The 14766-nt window shown below is 39.7% G+C and overlaps 3 protein-coding genes across 4 annotated transcripts; all 3 read left to right on the top strand.

Moving 5' to 3' along the window:
* On the top strand, positions 1-3481 carry LOC309510570 (elongation factor 1-alpha). Its single transcript, XM_082185405.1, has 8 exons — positions 1-158; positions 766-922; positions 1479-1658; positions 1754-2050; positions 2161-2311; positions 2400-2656; positions 2739-2973; positions 3063-3481. Exons 2-8 carry the CDS (start codon positions 779-781, stop codon positions 3185-3187), a joined length of 1389 nt encoding a protein of 462 aa, XP_082041531.1. The 5' UTR covers positions 1-158; positions 766-778; the 3' UTR covers positions 3188-3481.
* A 178-nt stretch (positions 3482-3659) lies between these two features.
* LOC309510571 (elongation factor 1-alpha-like) lies at positions 3660-9000 on the top strand. Its single transcript, XM_082185406.1, has 8 exons — positions 3660-3817; positions 4707-4862; positions 5733-5912; positions 6026-6322; positions 6437-6587; positions 7928-8184; positions 8273-8507; positions 8598-9000. The coding sequence occupies exons 2-8, from the start codon at positions 4719-4721 to the stop codon at positions 8720-8722; spliced, it is 1389 nt and encodes a 462-aa protein (XP_082041532.1). The 5' UTR covers positions 3660-3817; positions 4707-4718; the 3' UTR covers positions 8723-9000.
* Positions 9001-9932: 932 nt separating this feature from the next.
* Positions 9933-14766, top strand: LOC309510925 (cyclic GMP-AMP synthase). 2 transcript variants are annotated; one of them, XM_082185925.1, is made up of 7 exons: positions 9933-10050; positions 10385-10476; positions 10568-10797; positions 11317-11545; positions 12279-12542; positions 12695-12794; positions 14028-14766. In XM_082185925.1, exons 2-7 carry the CDS (start codon positions 10449-10451, stop codon positions 14536-14538), a joined length of 1362 nt encoding a protein of 453 aa, XP_082042051.1. In that variant the 5' UTR covers positions 9933-10050; positions 10385-10448; the 3' UTR covers positions 14539-14766. The 2 variants fall into 2 exon arrangements, with proteins under 2 accessions (XP_082042051.1, XP_082042050.1); XM_082185924.1 differs by having other exon boundaries at positions 9945-10050; positions 10356-10476.

The following is a 14766-nucleotide window of genomic DNA, read 5'->3' as shown; positions in this document are numbered from 1 at the left end:
ACGCAATTGTGTGTGATTTGCGGGTCGATTAGGGAGGGAGAGGAAGCGGGGGGTTGTTCCTCCTCCCGCGTATAAATTCGCCAAACGAAGCATTTTTCTTCCTCTTTCTGTTACCTGGCAAAGGGGAGCAGCAGCCGAGGAGTTATCTCTCAATCCTGGTGAGTGCTTGTTCTACTGCATAGGCCTTGGGTTTTTACACTGTTATTGTCTGATAGCAACTTTTGGACAATTTAAAAAAAAAATTATATAAGGTTGGCGGTGTCTTTTTAAATTTCTGCGGTGTTCCGTTACTTTGCGTGTTTTTATCACTGACGGTTTATATAATGGTTTCACTCTAATTTTGTGTTTTGAATGTTTTTTAATTTGTATGTTTAGAGGAGTTTGGGTTCATTTTATTTTTCCACTGATTCCGTGTACGTTTATCGTTGAAAAAATGAGAACCGGCAAGAGAACAAAGGCACTAACCGACTGAAGTCACAGGCCTGTTAAAAGGCTTCCACACATTCTCGCATCCAACAGCTGTTAATACAGACAGATGTCTGACTCCTTTTGGATGCGTTTCAGACATTTTAGATATGTATTGTAACTTAATACCGCACTACTCTAAAGAAACACGTGTCGCAGTCGCCTTATGGTGAACTAGGCCGGTTGAAAGATGGGCCATCTTACTCTAGTTGCGAAATCCTCCAATCAAAAGTTTTAAATATGAGAAATCTGTGCTTGTCTTGTGCGTTATTAAGCTTTCCATTTTCTTTTCTTGTACAGAAACTAATCAATCATGGGAAAGGAAAAGATCCACATTAACATCGTGGTTATTGGCCACGTCGACTCCGGAAAGTCCACCACCACCGGTCATCTGATCTACAAATGCGGTGGAATCGACAAGAGAACCATTGAGAAGTTTGAGAAGGAAGCTGCTGAGGTGAGTGTTTGGAAGCTTTAACGTTTTTGTTCGTAAATAGATTGCGGCATAAGTTGAGGTAACAAGAGCCAAAATGGCGGCGGTAGCACGCGTTCCTGTGCTCAAGCCGGCTGGGTGTGGGAGTGGGCGGAGCTTAAGCTGGACTAGCGATGACGTTGCAGTTTCTGTAATGGCGCCTAGTAGGCCGAGCAACATGTGCACTAGCTCTATTCAGCCTTTCAAGCAGTTTAACTTATCAAATCAATTGTTTAATAAATTTAGTTAACTTTAAATCAATGTGCTCTTTTAAAAATGTGTATATATACATGTGTAAAATTTAGTTAGTACCCTTATCTTTAAGTGGTTTTTTTTTTCTCCTGCAATGACTTTACTGATATGAGGGCAGGACAACTAGTTAGTCACATGAGATATCAGCAATAGCAAACCACAAAGATCCAATCAATTACTTGGTGGACAAATTTAGTTTTACCCTTTATATTTTGTCTTTGTTGCAACATGGTTCATGTTAAAGTAATGCCTCCCTTTTATTAACGTTAAATATCTGTTTCTCAAACAGATGGGCAAGGGCTCCTTCAAATATGCCTGGGTGTTGGACAAACTGAAGGCCGAGCGTGAGCGTGGTATCACTATTGATATTGCTCTCTGGAAGTTCGAGACCAGCAAGTACTACGTCACCATCATTGATGCCCCTGGGCACAGAGACTTCATCAAGAACATGATCACTGGTACTTCTCAGGTAGGTCTACACTCCATTCTTACATAATTGTGCTCTTTGGGAGTAATACTGAAGTAGGGTGTGGTTTTAACTGTTCTTGTTTTCTTCCCACCCAGGCTGACTGTGCCGTGCTGATTGTTGCTGGTGGTGTTGGTGAGTTTGAGGCTGGTATCTCCAAGAATGGACAGACCCGTGAACATGCCCTCCTGGCTTTCACTCTGGGAGTGAAACAGCTTATTGTTGGAGTCAACAAGATGGACTCCACCGAGCCCCCCTACAGCCAGGCCCGTTTTGAGGAAATCACCAAGGAAGTCAGCGCCTACATCAAGAAGATCGGCTACAATCCCGCCAGTGTTGCTTTCGTCCCAATTTCTGGATGGCACGGAGACAACATGCTGGAGCCCAGCACAAACGTAAGTAATTTAACTGATTTGCATGGATGAAATTGTCTAAAGTTGAGCAATTTTGCAGTATGCTCTTGGTTTTCAGGTTTTAATTGGCATTGTTTATCTTCCTCTTTTAGATGGGCTGGTTCAAGGGATGGAAGGTTGAGCGCAAGGAGGGTAATGGTAGCGGTGTTACTCTTCTTGATGCCTTGGATGCCATCTTGCCCCCAAGCCGTCCCACCGACAAGCCCCTCCGTCTGCCACTTCAGGATGTCTACAAAATTGGAGGTTTGTATTAATACTCCAGATGTTTTCAAGTTCTCAATGCCTTTTTTTGTCACTGGATTGTCTTTAATGTCACTTTAATCTCTTCAAGGTATTGGAACTGTACCCGTGGGTCGTGTGGAGACTGGTGTCCTCAAGCCTGGTATGGTTGTGACCTTTGCCCCTGCCAACGTGACCACTGAGGTTAAGTCTGTTGAGATGCACCACGAGTCTCTTACTGAGGCCACTCCTGGTGACAACGTTGGCTTCAACGTTAAGAACGTGTCTGTCAAGGACATCCGTCGTGGAAACGTGGCTGGAGACAGCAAGAACGACCCACCAATGGAGGCTGGCAGCTTCTTGGCTCAGGTTAGGCCTTATTCATCATTCTGGTTTCTTTTTATAGTCCGTCTTGCTGTAAACTCCTGTATTAACTAGTCTTGTCTTGCAGGTCATCATCCTGAACCACCCTGGTCAGATCTCTCAGGGCTACGCCCCAGTGCTGGACTGCCACACTGCTCACATCGCCTGCAAGTTCGCTGAGCTCAAGGAGAAAATCGACCGTCGTTCTGGCAAGAAGCTTGAGGACAACCCCAAGGCTCTTAAATCTGGAGATGCTGCCATTGTTGAGATGATCCCTGGCAAGCCCATGTGTGTGGAGAGCTTCTCTACCTACCCCCCTCTTGGTAAGTTCACATGCTAATTGGCATTCTCTCATCCATATATTCAGTATCCGCTTGTGTAGAACATGATGCTAATCACACTCCATCCACAGGTCGCTTTGCTGTGCGTGACATGAGGCAGACCGTTGCCGTTGGTGTCATCAAGAGCGTTGAGAAGAAAGCTGCCGGCTCTGGCAAGGTCACGAAGTCTGCACAGAAGGCTGCCAAGACCAAGTGAATTTCCCTCGATCACGCTGTTCCAAAGGTCGTGGTGTGTTCTGCCCAACCTCCTGGAATATCTCTAAACTTGGGCACTCTACTTAAGGACTGGCTAATGCTGATTAAAACTCATCGGAAAAATTTTCGCAGGAAAGGAAAACAACTTGGATTAAGTGTGGCTTTATTGATTGACTGATAGTGCCTCTTTCAGTTATTAAATTTGTGTTGAAATGGTTTAGAACTGCACCTGTTGCCACAGTAAAATTTGGAAAGAAGCTGCTGAATAAACTAATAAACGTATTAAAAATCGAAATTGTGCTTTGTCTCCTGTGATGACTGGGGAAATGGGTGGGATTAAGGATGAGCAACTGTGAAGTGATTCGTCAGGGTCATTGCAGCTGTTTTAACACGTGTTGCAGCCCTTTTTTTTCCTACCTTGTGCCCACTTTAGTGATGTGTCCTTCCTCCAATCGCAAATAGTGAGTGCACAGTAAAGCTACCAATGGTACCCCTCATCTAAGCAGTATCTATGTGGTTTAAGAGTTCTCACATCCCACCCCTGTCTGAACCGGTATAAATTTAGACGACCAGTGAGACTCGCTCCTTTTTCTCCAGTCTGCTTGGGGCTGTCTGTAGTGCTTGTAGTCGGGTAAGTTATTACTGCGTTTTATTCGCTCAATCCTTGTGTAATGTATAGCTTAACCTTAGCATAAGGAAAACGTCCTTTTAAATATAATTTTCTTCAGGCTAACTGTTCAGATCAGGTTTTTCTCTGGGTCGGGTTTGACAACTGGATTACATCAGGTTTCTTTTTTTACTCTACTGCCCCCTTTTTACTGACATGCACATGTAGAGAGCACAGACTTATTGGCAAAGCTGGAGAGAACATGGCTGGTGCTGTCATTCCAGTCCTTCAACATGGAGGACAAGTGAATAGAGGGAGGGGAGGGTTGCCAGGTCTCTCGAAAAAGAAGCCTGCACTGGAAAATGCCTAATATAAGGCTTTCTTCACGAAAATGTGGGCTTTTTAATTTAAAAGCTAATCTAAATAGCATCAAGCAGTAGGTGTAATTTATTGGGTAATCGCATTTTATTGTGCAATGCGGTTTATGGTCACTGCCAATGCAGCTGTATTAGAAACACCCTCACAGCAGCGTTAACTTTTCATTTTTGTAATTTGATGGAGAGGTAATATAATACGAAGTAAAGTGTTATAAAATGTACGTAAAAAAAATGAAACCTTAAACTCTGCAGTATTTATGAAGCTGATGACAGTTAATACGTGTCATCAGTCTAGAAAAAGGTCTATTATAAATGGACTTGGCAACAACAATGCTGCGCGTTCACGCAGACATAGCCCTGGCCCCTGACTAGAATGCGCGCGCATTGTGTAATGCATCGTTCATATACTGTCATTGTGATTTTGTTTTTTGCCACAGATATCTCACTTCCTTGAACACTAATAATGTGTAATGTGTGTTTAAAAGACGCGACAATGTTTATGCCGTCGAAACTAAACCAGCAATGTCTTTCCACAGTACATTTACAATATGGGTAAGGAAAAGATTCATATTAACATCGTGGTTATCGGCCACGTCGATTCTGGCAAGTCCACCACCACCGGCCATCTCATATACAAATGTGGAGGCATCGATAAGAGAACCATCGAGAAGTTTGAGAAAGAAGCTGCTGAGGTACGTCATCAGCCGGGTGACTGACTTCCGATGACTAATATATCCATATGACAAGAATATTCTGGGCGTGTCCCTTTTTTTTTTAACACCATGTGTTGTGAGCGACATCTAGAGTTTGGTTTTATTGGTATTGGTCAGTTCTGAATATCTAAACTGAGCATAAATGCTGGAATTTTTATTAGAATATAATCATTCATGAAATGTTGAGAATTATGATAATTACAATGATTCAGTTAATGCGTAATTTGTAGACGTCATGTTTGAAAAGATGTTAATCTATCTATCTATCTATCTATCTATCTATCTATCTATCTATCTATCTATCTATCTATCTATCTATCTATCTATCTATCTATCTATCTATCTATCTGTCTGTCTGTCTGTCTGTCTGTCTGTCTGTCTATCTGTTTATCTATCTATCTATCTATCTATCTATCTGTTTATCTATCTATCTATCTATCGTATGTCTATCTATCTATCTATCTATCTATCTATCTATATATCTATCGTATGTCTATCTATCTGTCTGTCTATCTATCTGTCTGTCTGTCTGTCTGTCTGTCTGTCTGTCTGTCTGTCTATCTATCTATCTATCTATCGTATGTCTATCTATCTATCTGTCTGTCTATCTATCTATCTGTCTGTCTATCTATCTATCTATCTATCTATCTATCTATCTATCTATCTATCTATCTATCTATCTATCTATCTATCGTATGTCTGTCTGTCTGTCTGTCTGTCTATCTATCTATCTATCTATCTATCTATCTATCTATCTATCTATCTATCTATCTATCGTATGTCTATCTATTTGTCCATTCAGTCTCTCAAACATCTCAAATATGCTTCTGAATATTTGTCTCCATCAAGATGGGCAAGGGCTCCTTCAAATATGCCTGGGTGCTGGACAAACTGAAGGCCGAGCGTGAGCGTGGTATCACTATTGATATTTCTCTTTGGAAATTCGAGACCAGCAAGTACTACGTCACCATCATTGATGCCCCTGGACACAGAGACTTCATCAAGAACATGATCACTGGTACTTCTCAGGTACGATTTGTTTGTATTTCAACATATCTATCACAGGTAACTGTGCATATTGCATTATTTTCTTTGTTTAATTTAAATGTCATGATTTTTATTTTTCTCTTCCTCCACCCCAGGCTGACTGTGCCGTGCTGATCGTCGCTGCCGGCGTTGGTGAGTTTGAGGCTGGTATCTCCAAGAACGGACAGACCCGTGAACATGCCCTGCTTGCCTACACTCTGGGAGTGAAACAGCTTATTGTTGGAGTCAACAAGATGGACTCCACCGAGCCCCCCTACAGCCAGAAGCGTTATGAGGAAATCACCAAGGAAGTCAGCGCCTACATCAAGAAGATCGGCTACAATCCCGCCACCGTCGCCTTCGTTCCAATCTCTGGATGGCACGGAGACAACATGCTGGAGCCCAGCACAAACGTGAGCGTCTGCTTTTTCCTGGGTCGGAAGAAGTTGCATAGATGCTTCTAAAGGGTTTGTTGATCAATGCGATTGTTCATGCTTTGTCTTTTGCATTTTCTTTTTGGATAATAGATGAGCTGGTTCAAGGGATGGAAGATTGAGAGGAAGGAAGGTGCTGCCAGTGGTGTTACTCTTCTCGAGGGCCTGGACTCCATCCTGCCACCCAGTCGACCCACCGACAAGCCCCTCCGTCTGCCACTTCAGGATGTGTATAAGATTGGAGGTAACATTAACCACCAACCAGGGTTATTAGATTTAATTTTTTTATTTTAATTTTTTATATATTTAATTTACATTTTGTTATTTGTCTTTTCAGTTTAGTAGGTGTTCACTATAATTTGTAGTTTTAATTTTAGTTTGTTTATTTAGTCGTTCTATTAGTTTTAGTATTTTGGGAGCTGCCATAATTAATCGCTTAAATTTCAAATAATTTATATTTATTTATTATAATAAATTAATAATATATAATAAAATAATAAACACATTTCTCAGTATAGTCAAGAGCAGTGATTTTCAACTAGGGGCCTCAAAATCAAGTAAAAATCAAGATATTTCATATTTTAATTCACTCCCTCAACAAGTGTTTTTTTTTTTTTTTTTTTTTGACAAAAACAGATTTACCTCTAATGTTAAAAGTATGATTTCTAGACCTGGAAAAGGGGTTATTGTTATAATGATATACATTTGTTTAGTTATGCCAAGCTCTAAAATATTTTACTGGGTAGAACTTCTTAAGAAAAATCTTAAAAATCCTTATTTTTAATACTTTCCCAGAAAGTGTCATCTTCATGTTTAATGCAAACCGGTTATAAAGGGTTTCATGTTTTATAGTATACCATGAATCCAAAACTAAAATGTATTTGCAAACTTTTTATTTAGTTTCGGAGACATGAAAAATAAATTAAGTTTGTGTTTCCCAGTTATCTTGGTTATTTTCTTTAGTGTGTAATGTTGCTTTTTGAGCATGGAAAAGCTCTGCAAAGTTACAAAGTACAAAGTCCCTCCAGCGGGAGTTATTCTCTATATCAGTGTCACTGTTTCTGAACTCCCTGAAACGCCTCCATTGTAGTCTTGAGTTTTCTTACGGGAACAAACACGTCACAATATTCCTCATTTAAATAATTAATATGCAGAAAAAGGGGCGGGGCCTGGTTGAGTTAGTTAGTAGTGTGTTGAAACTGGCGGTTATGGTAAGGGGCGGGACATTTCCCAAACACGCTCGAAGCACTTGACCAATCACAACACACTGATCCAGCCGACCAATCAGAGCACAGTGTGCTTTTCAGAAGGAGGGGCTTCATAGAGACAGGAACTAAACAGAGCGTTACTGACAGACTGGGAAGAGAGGAGCAGCAACAATGGAGGATAATGAAAATAACATTCGAGCATTAAAAACTATTCTAGTGTCTAGTAATCAAGGCTTAGTAAAAGGGCTTTTTAAGGTAAAAGTGTTTGCTATTATTTTTTAGTTTTCATAACAATAACAACACTGCCTCCATCTTTATTCACAATTTTCTCTGATGAGAGACCATGTTCAATCATTCTCCGTGTTTTTTCCTTCAGGTATTGGAACTGTGCCCGTCGGTCGTGTTGAGACCGGAACTCTAAAGGCTGGTATGGTTGTGACCTTTGCCCCTGCCAACGTGACCACTGAGGTTAAGTCTGTTGAGATGCACCACGAGTCTCTTGTTGAAGCTCTTCCCGGTGACAACGTTGGCTTCAACGTCAAGAACGTGTCCGTCAAGGACATCCGTCGTGGAAACGTGGCTGGAGACAGCAAGAACGACCCACCAATGGAGGCTGCCAACTTCACGGCTCAGGTTAGAATATTCTCTGGTCGATCGTCCTTCTGTAACTGACCGGATATAAAGTGCTTTATCATGTTATTGTTACCCCTCTTCATCCCAGGTCATCATCCTGAACCATCCTGGTCAGATCTCTCAGGGCTACGCCCCAGTGCTGGACTGCCACACTGCTCACATCGCCTGCAAGTTCTCTGAGCTCAAGGAGAAAATCGACCGTCGTTCTGGCAAGAAGCTTGAGGACAACCCCAAGGCTCTTAAATCTGGAGATGCTGCCATTATCGTTATGATCCCTGGCAAGCCCATGTGTGTGGAGAGCTTCTCCCAGTACCCGCCACTGGGTAAGTGTGATCATTTATGTTAAATATGCAATTTTACATAAACATTCTGGTTGTGTTCAAACTCCCTATCATCCCGCTACTACTTTTCAGGTCGTTTTGCTGTGCGTGACATGAGGCAGACCGTTGCTGTTGGTGTCATCAAGGCTGTCGACAAGAAAGCCGCCTCCGCTGGCAAAGTCACCAAGTCGGCTCAGAAGGCAGCCAAAGCTAAATGAATCGCCCCGTCAGACACACAGCAAGCCTCATTGACATCCTACACTGCAATATTTCAGAACCTGAGCTCGGTTTTAAAGGACTGGCTTATGCTGATAAAAACCCATCGTAAAAGCTTCAGAAGGAAAGGAGGAAACCATGTATTTATGAACATATTCAGAGGAAATGATTAGTAAAATAAACAATGATCATACATCTCAGATTGTGCCATTATTCTTTCTTGTCAAGTGTAAAGAATCAAGTGTAAGTGCATTCATAAATAAATTATTTTTGAACATGATGCATATAAACAAGTTTCAAATTCTTTTCTTTTTTTGCCTTAATATTCTTGCTTTTCTGCCATCTCTGCTGTTATTGTTAGCTAAAACTAAAATTATTAAAAATAATTTTGTCGGTTGATATGAAATTTAATATGAAAATTAGATGCTGGAATGGCAGCTAACTGAAATAAAATAGGTTGAAGTACTAAAATTACTAAAAACTGAAATAATAATAAGTTAAAGACTAAATAGAAATAAAAAAACTAATAGCATAAGCAGAACAAGAAATTAAAATGTAAGCTAATTCATATAATTCTGGGTGGTTGCTAGGCAGTTGCTAGGTGTTCTGGGTGGTTGCTAGGCAGTTGCTAGGGTATTTTTGGTGGTTACTATAGCGTTTCTAGACGTTGCTAGGCTGTTCAGGGTGGTTGCTAAGGTATTTTTGGTAGTTGCTATGGTGTTACTAGGTGGTTGGTAGTTGTCAAAGATGGTTACTATGGAGCTTTTATAGAGTTCTTAAAATCTTTAATAACGAGTGCCTTCAGTACGGCACTATATTACTATAATAGTATATAATTAATACTAAACTAACACTGTTTGTCACCCACATATCCACACTTTTATGCACTAATGCCATTGTTGATTAAAAAATCCTTTGTATAGTTAATTTTATCCAGCTGTTTAGATAAATAAGAAAGGAGTTTTAATTTCATCGTCTGTTGTAACACTTTAAATACAGCCTCCCAAAACACATGCTCACCATTTCATTTAAAGCCACTAAGGGTTGCAATTTGGTCAGTACATAACATCAGACCATGGCCTTTGTACATGGAGAGAGCTGAAACAGCTGTTTACATCCGTAAATACGTCACCTGTGTGACCTCAGCAGGTAAACGTCACGCATGCATGTGTTCCTTAAGTTTCGGGTTTACATAGGATCACAGTCACACCCTGAACCTTTTACTGTAAAGTGAAAGCTTGTCAGATGTCACAGGGAGGAGCTTAGAGTCAAAATACACTTTGTGCCTGGATCTGCACTAATGGATCATATTCTCCAGACCAGGAAACGGGTAAGTCTGCATTCATGCAGCATATCAATGATTGGCGAAGATTAAATAACACATAGATAAAATGTGGTTTCACGGTATGTGCCACAAAGTTAACTAGCTTAAACATTCCTGTAAGTTTTAATGACTTGTGCGTGTGTGCCATTCTTTTGTTCTTGTTGCAAGACACACATATAAATGGATCAAAACATCCCTGATGTCTGTGTCTTACTTTTCATTTATGTTCTCAGTCTTAAAATTGATCAAAGCCATAAAAAAAGGGGTGTATGCTCTTTGGCTGTAAAACAATAATGTCCGTTTTTCTTCAGGTGGCTTTGATACTGCGTGTACATTTCAGGCAGGATTGAGCATTGGAGGATCAAGCACTGAATCTGAGACCTTGGGATATTCAACGCTCCATCATGGAACGTCAAAGGAGAGTGAGATCAGGTAATGAGGAGGAGGTTTGTGTATTGTGGTTCTGAGGTAATTGAACGGCGTGTGGTTTTCAGAATAACCTGTTTTGTGTCTGTTATGATAGATGTAGTTTCTGCTGGACCTCCTGGAGATGATATTTCGCCGGAGCTGGACCGCTTGATCAGGCAGAGAGGTCGAGATCTACGGCTGCGTAAGGTGGACCAACAGAATGCTGTGAAGATAGTAAATCATCTGATCGAAAGCCTTCTGGAATTCCTGAAGAATAACGAGGATCAGCCCTTCTTCAGGAACGTCTCGGTTCTCACCAGCGGCAGCTACTATGAGATGGTGAAGGTGAGAAATATGAATACTGACAAAAATCAGCTTGTAGTGTCTAATAGAAAGAGTTTAGGTTGGTATCAGGAATTAGTATACACTACTGGTCAAAAGTTTGGGATTTTTTTTTTTTTTTAAGAAATGAATGCTTTTGTTCAGCAACAAAGAGCATTAAATTGATAAAAAGTGACAGATTTCTATTTATTTTTTGTAGTCATCAAAGAATCCTGAAATATATATTTCACGGTTTCCACAAAAATATGAAGCAGAACCTCTCTGTAGTGATAATAATAAAAAATTATGCAAAAAATTATGCTTTGATCAGAGGAATAACTTATATTTTAACATATAGAAAACATAGAAAACGGTTATTTTAAATTGTAATGATATTTCACTATTTTTACTGTATGTTTGATCAAATAAATGCAGCCTTTCAAAAACATTAAAACATCTTACCAACCCCAAACTTTTCAACGGTAGTGTAAGACATCTCGAAAGACAAATGTCAATGTAATGACTGAATTCATGAACCAACAGATCAACAAACCCAACGAGTTTGACATTATGCTGAAACTGAAAGTCCCAAGGATTGAAATGTCAGAACTGGAAGAATATCAAGGACTGTTTTATAATTTGAAGCTTGTAAGAGCCACACGCGAAGAAGTCAGGCACTTTGTCCTGGAAGATGAACGAACCATCTCAGCCTCCAAAATCAGAGATGAAATGCACCGCTTGGTCCGCAAATTCATCAGCAGTCATTTTAAAGGTGTGTGTGATCAGTTTCTCAACAAGTTCATTTACATTTTCAGATGGCTCTTTTATACACTTACCAGTTAAAAGTTTGGGTTGTTAAAAAAAAAAAAAATGTTATGTCATTTTTTCTCCCAAAAAAACAGTAAAAATAGTAACTCTCTGAAATATTATTACAATTGAAAATAGCAGTTTTCCTAGTGAATATTTTTTTAAATGTAATTTATTCCTGTGATCAAATCTGAATCGTCAGCATCATTACTCCAGTGTTCAGTGTCACATGATCCTTCAGAAATCATTCTAATATGATGATTTGATGCTCAAGAAACATTTCTGATTATTATCAATGTTGAAAACAGTTGTGCTGCTTAAAGTCAGCATGAAACAGAACATGCGTTATTGTTTTCTTCCCTATTGTGACGTATATCCGAGTGAAACGGCTGCTCAAACAAGGAAAAATGTTGGACAGGATTTGATTTTGTTCATATGAAAACTCAAAACTGTGATGCATTTTTTAGCAGGAATCTTTGATGAATAGAAAGTTCAGAAGAACAGCATTTATTTGAAGCAGAAATCTTTTTTTAACATTATAAATTTCTCTTTTGGTCAGTTTAATGCATTCTTTCTGAATAAATATACTCTTATATATACTTATCTTCTATATACTTATATATACTTTTTTTAAACCTAAACTTTAGTGATGTATCGTATACATTTGAGATTGTTTTTGGTTCTGTCGCCCTTCACAGGTAAAGGTTGGGTGATATGCAGGAAACTGATAAATTCACCGGCGGTGACTCTTGAGTTTAACAACAAAGAGAAGGAAGATGACGTGATGTCTGTAGATATCGTACCTACTCTCGAGGTGCCACAAGGTTGGCCACAAGCGGCACGGGCCGGTCCCAATATAAACAACTGGCTTGGAAAGAAATGCCGCCGCCAGTTGGTTAGTAAGGCTGTGTATTTCGTCCCAAAGAGACCTAAAGGAAGAAACCTCAAAGACGATGCCAAAGGTATTTCTTTCTTTCCTTTCGCAATCATTTAAGACATTTTTCCTTGTATAGAATCTTTTTGTCGTTAAATGTAATTTTTTTTAAATTTGTCATAAACCCTAGGGTTCTGTTTAGAAGCTTTTTATTGATATATTTGCGGTATATGTTTTTAGAGAGCTGGCGGATATCCTTCTCTCACATTGAAAAGGAGATGATGCAGTATCATGGCAATAAGAAGACGTGTTGTGAGAGTACTTCCAATAAGTGTTGTCGGTAAGTACGTAGGTTCATATTAGGTTGGTTAAAAGGTTTGGTCACCCAAAAAAATAAAAATTCTGTCATTAATTACTCACCCTCATGTCATTCCAAACCCATAAGACTTTCATTCATCTTCAGAACACAAATGAAGATCTTTTAAATTAAATATGAGAGCTTTCTGTCCCTCCATTGACAGCTACGCAACTGCCACTTTCAAAGATGTAAAATAAATCTCTGATGTCCCCAGAGTGTGTGTGTGAAGTTTTAGCTCAAAATTACCCCACAGATATTTTTATATGGCATGTTAAAGTTGTCACTTTTTGAGGGGTGAGAAAAAACGCACCATTTTTGTCTCTCTCCCTTTAAATGCAAATGAGCTGCTGCTCCCGGCACAGGGGGCGGAGCTACAACAGCTCGCACTCACACAGACATGCACTGAAAATTTAAAAATGTGTAGTTATCTTCTAGTCATTGATTAGCATATTCTGTCTTGATTATCTATAAATCATGTTCAGGGGGCGGGGTTTATGTAAATTTTAGGGTTAGTGATGTCACTAACCCGTGAGGAAGCTCGTGTAGTTCCTACCAGCCGTTTGTTGTAGTCCTTAAAAAGCAATTTCTTAAAAAGCAAATATCTCCCTTTGCTGTGAACTTTGAGCGTCGTAACTTTGCAGATGTTGTTTATGCTCAAACAGCAACATTACACATTAACTAAAGTTAGAAAAGTAAAATCATAATCAACCTTTAAAGTAATCCATGTGACTCAGTGCTTTAACCTTGATTTTATGAAGCAACGCAAGTGCTTTGTTTGTGCAAAAAAGCATAATTTACCAAAATCTCCAAACCACGTTCACGAGAGCACGAATACGCATTTGTGTTGTATTGACGCGAAAGTAGACGTTGTTGCGTGAATGTGCATTGGAGATTCATATTTTGTAAATAAAGTAGTAAATTATGTTTTTTTGCACAAAGCTGCTTCATAAAATTGAGGTTAAACCACTTGGATTACTTTAATGATGTCTTACCTACATTTCTGGGCCTTGAAAGTGGTAGTTGCGTAGCTGTCAATGGAGGGACAGAAAGCTCTCAGATTTCATCAAAAAGATCTTCAATTGTGTTCTGAAGATGAACGAAAGTCTTACAGGTTTGGAACGACATGAGGCTGAGAAATGATTGACAGAATTTTCATTTTTGGGTGAACTATCCCTTAAAGTCATGCTTCCCCAAACCTGTTCTCTCCTCTCTTAGGAAACGCTGTTTGCAGCTTCTCAAGTGTCTGATTGAGGGACTGAAGCAGCGTTATCCCAAAGAGCTTGAGCCTCTGTGTTCCTACCATGGGAAAACAGCCTTCTTCCATGTGCTCTCAGACCGAGTGCGGGATTCCCTCTGGTCTCCAGGCCAGCTGTCTGTCTCCTTCATGAATCTGTTTGGATACTTCGAGCGACGTGTACTAGATGGTTCACTACCCCACTTCTTTGTTTGCCACCATAATCTGTTCTCTCCGCCTGCGTTTCCCAAAAAAGCGCTTGCATTTCTGACCAATGCCCTGAAGGAGCAAAGAGAACTGGGGCTCCCTGTTTTAAAGGTGCCGAGTCCTTCCGCTACTCTTGTTCCTGATACTGATGTTACTGATATTCACCCAAACCCAATCAATGGCACTGACAGAATTGTTGCCTATGAAGGTTCTTTCAGGCATGTCTATATCGGGTTAGTGGTTGTTATTGTGTGTGTTGGAATCAGATGGGTATTTCAAAAATGATTTTGTTGAATCCTCTCCAAATGAAAAGATTGGCCTCATCATTGTACAATACAATATCTTTGTTTTTATTAATTTTTACAAATTTTAAATCATGCAAAAGATCATGCATTAATGCCATATGCTTAAATTATTTTTGTGTCCCCCAGAAATGTATAGTCAAAAACAGTGCATGTAAACTCTTTTTTGTATGGATCATTGTGAACTGTGTAAATAAACATGTTAAAAATA

This window comes from Leuciscus leuciscus (assembly GCF_965113295.1).
Source record: "Leuciscus leuciscus genome assembly, chromosome: 12".
NCBI lineage: Eukaryota > Metazoa > Chordata > Actinopteri > Cypriniformes > Leuciscidae > Leuciscus > Leuciscus leuciscus.
This window is presented reverse-complemented; position numbering and strand designations above follow the sequence as displayed.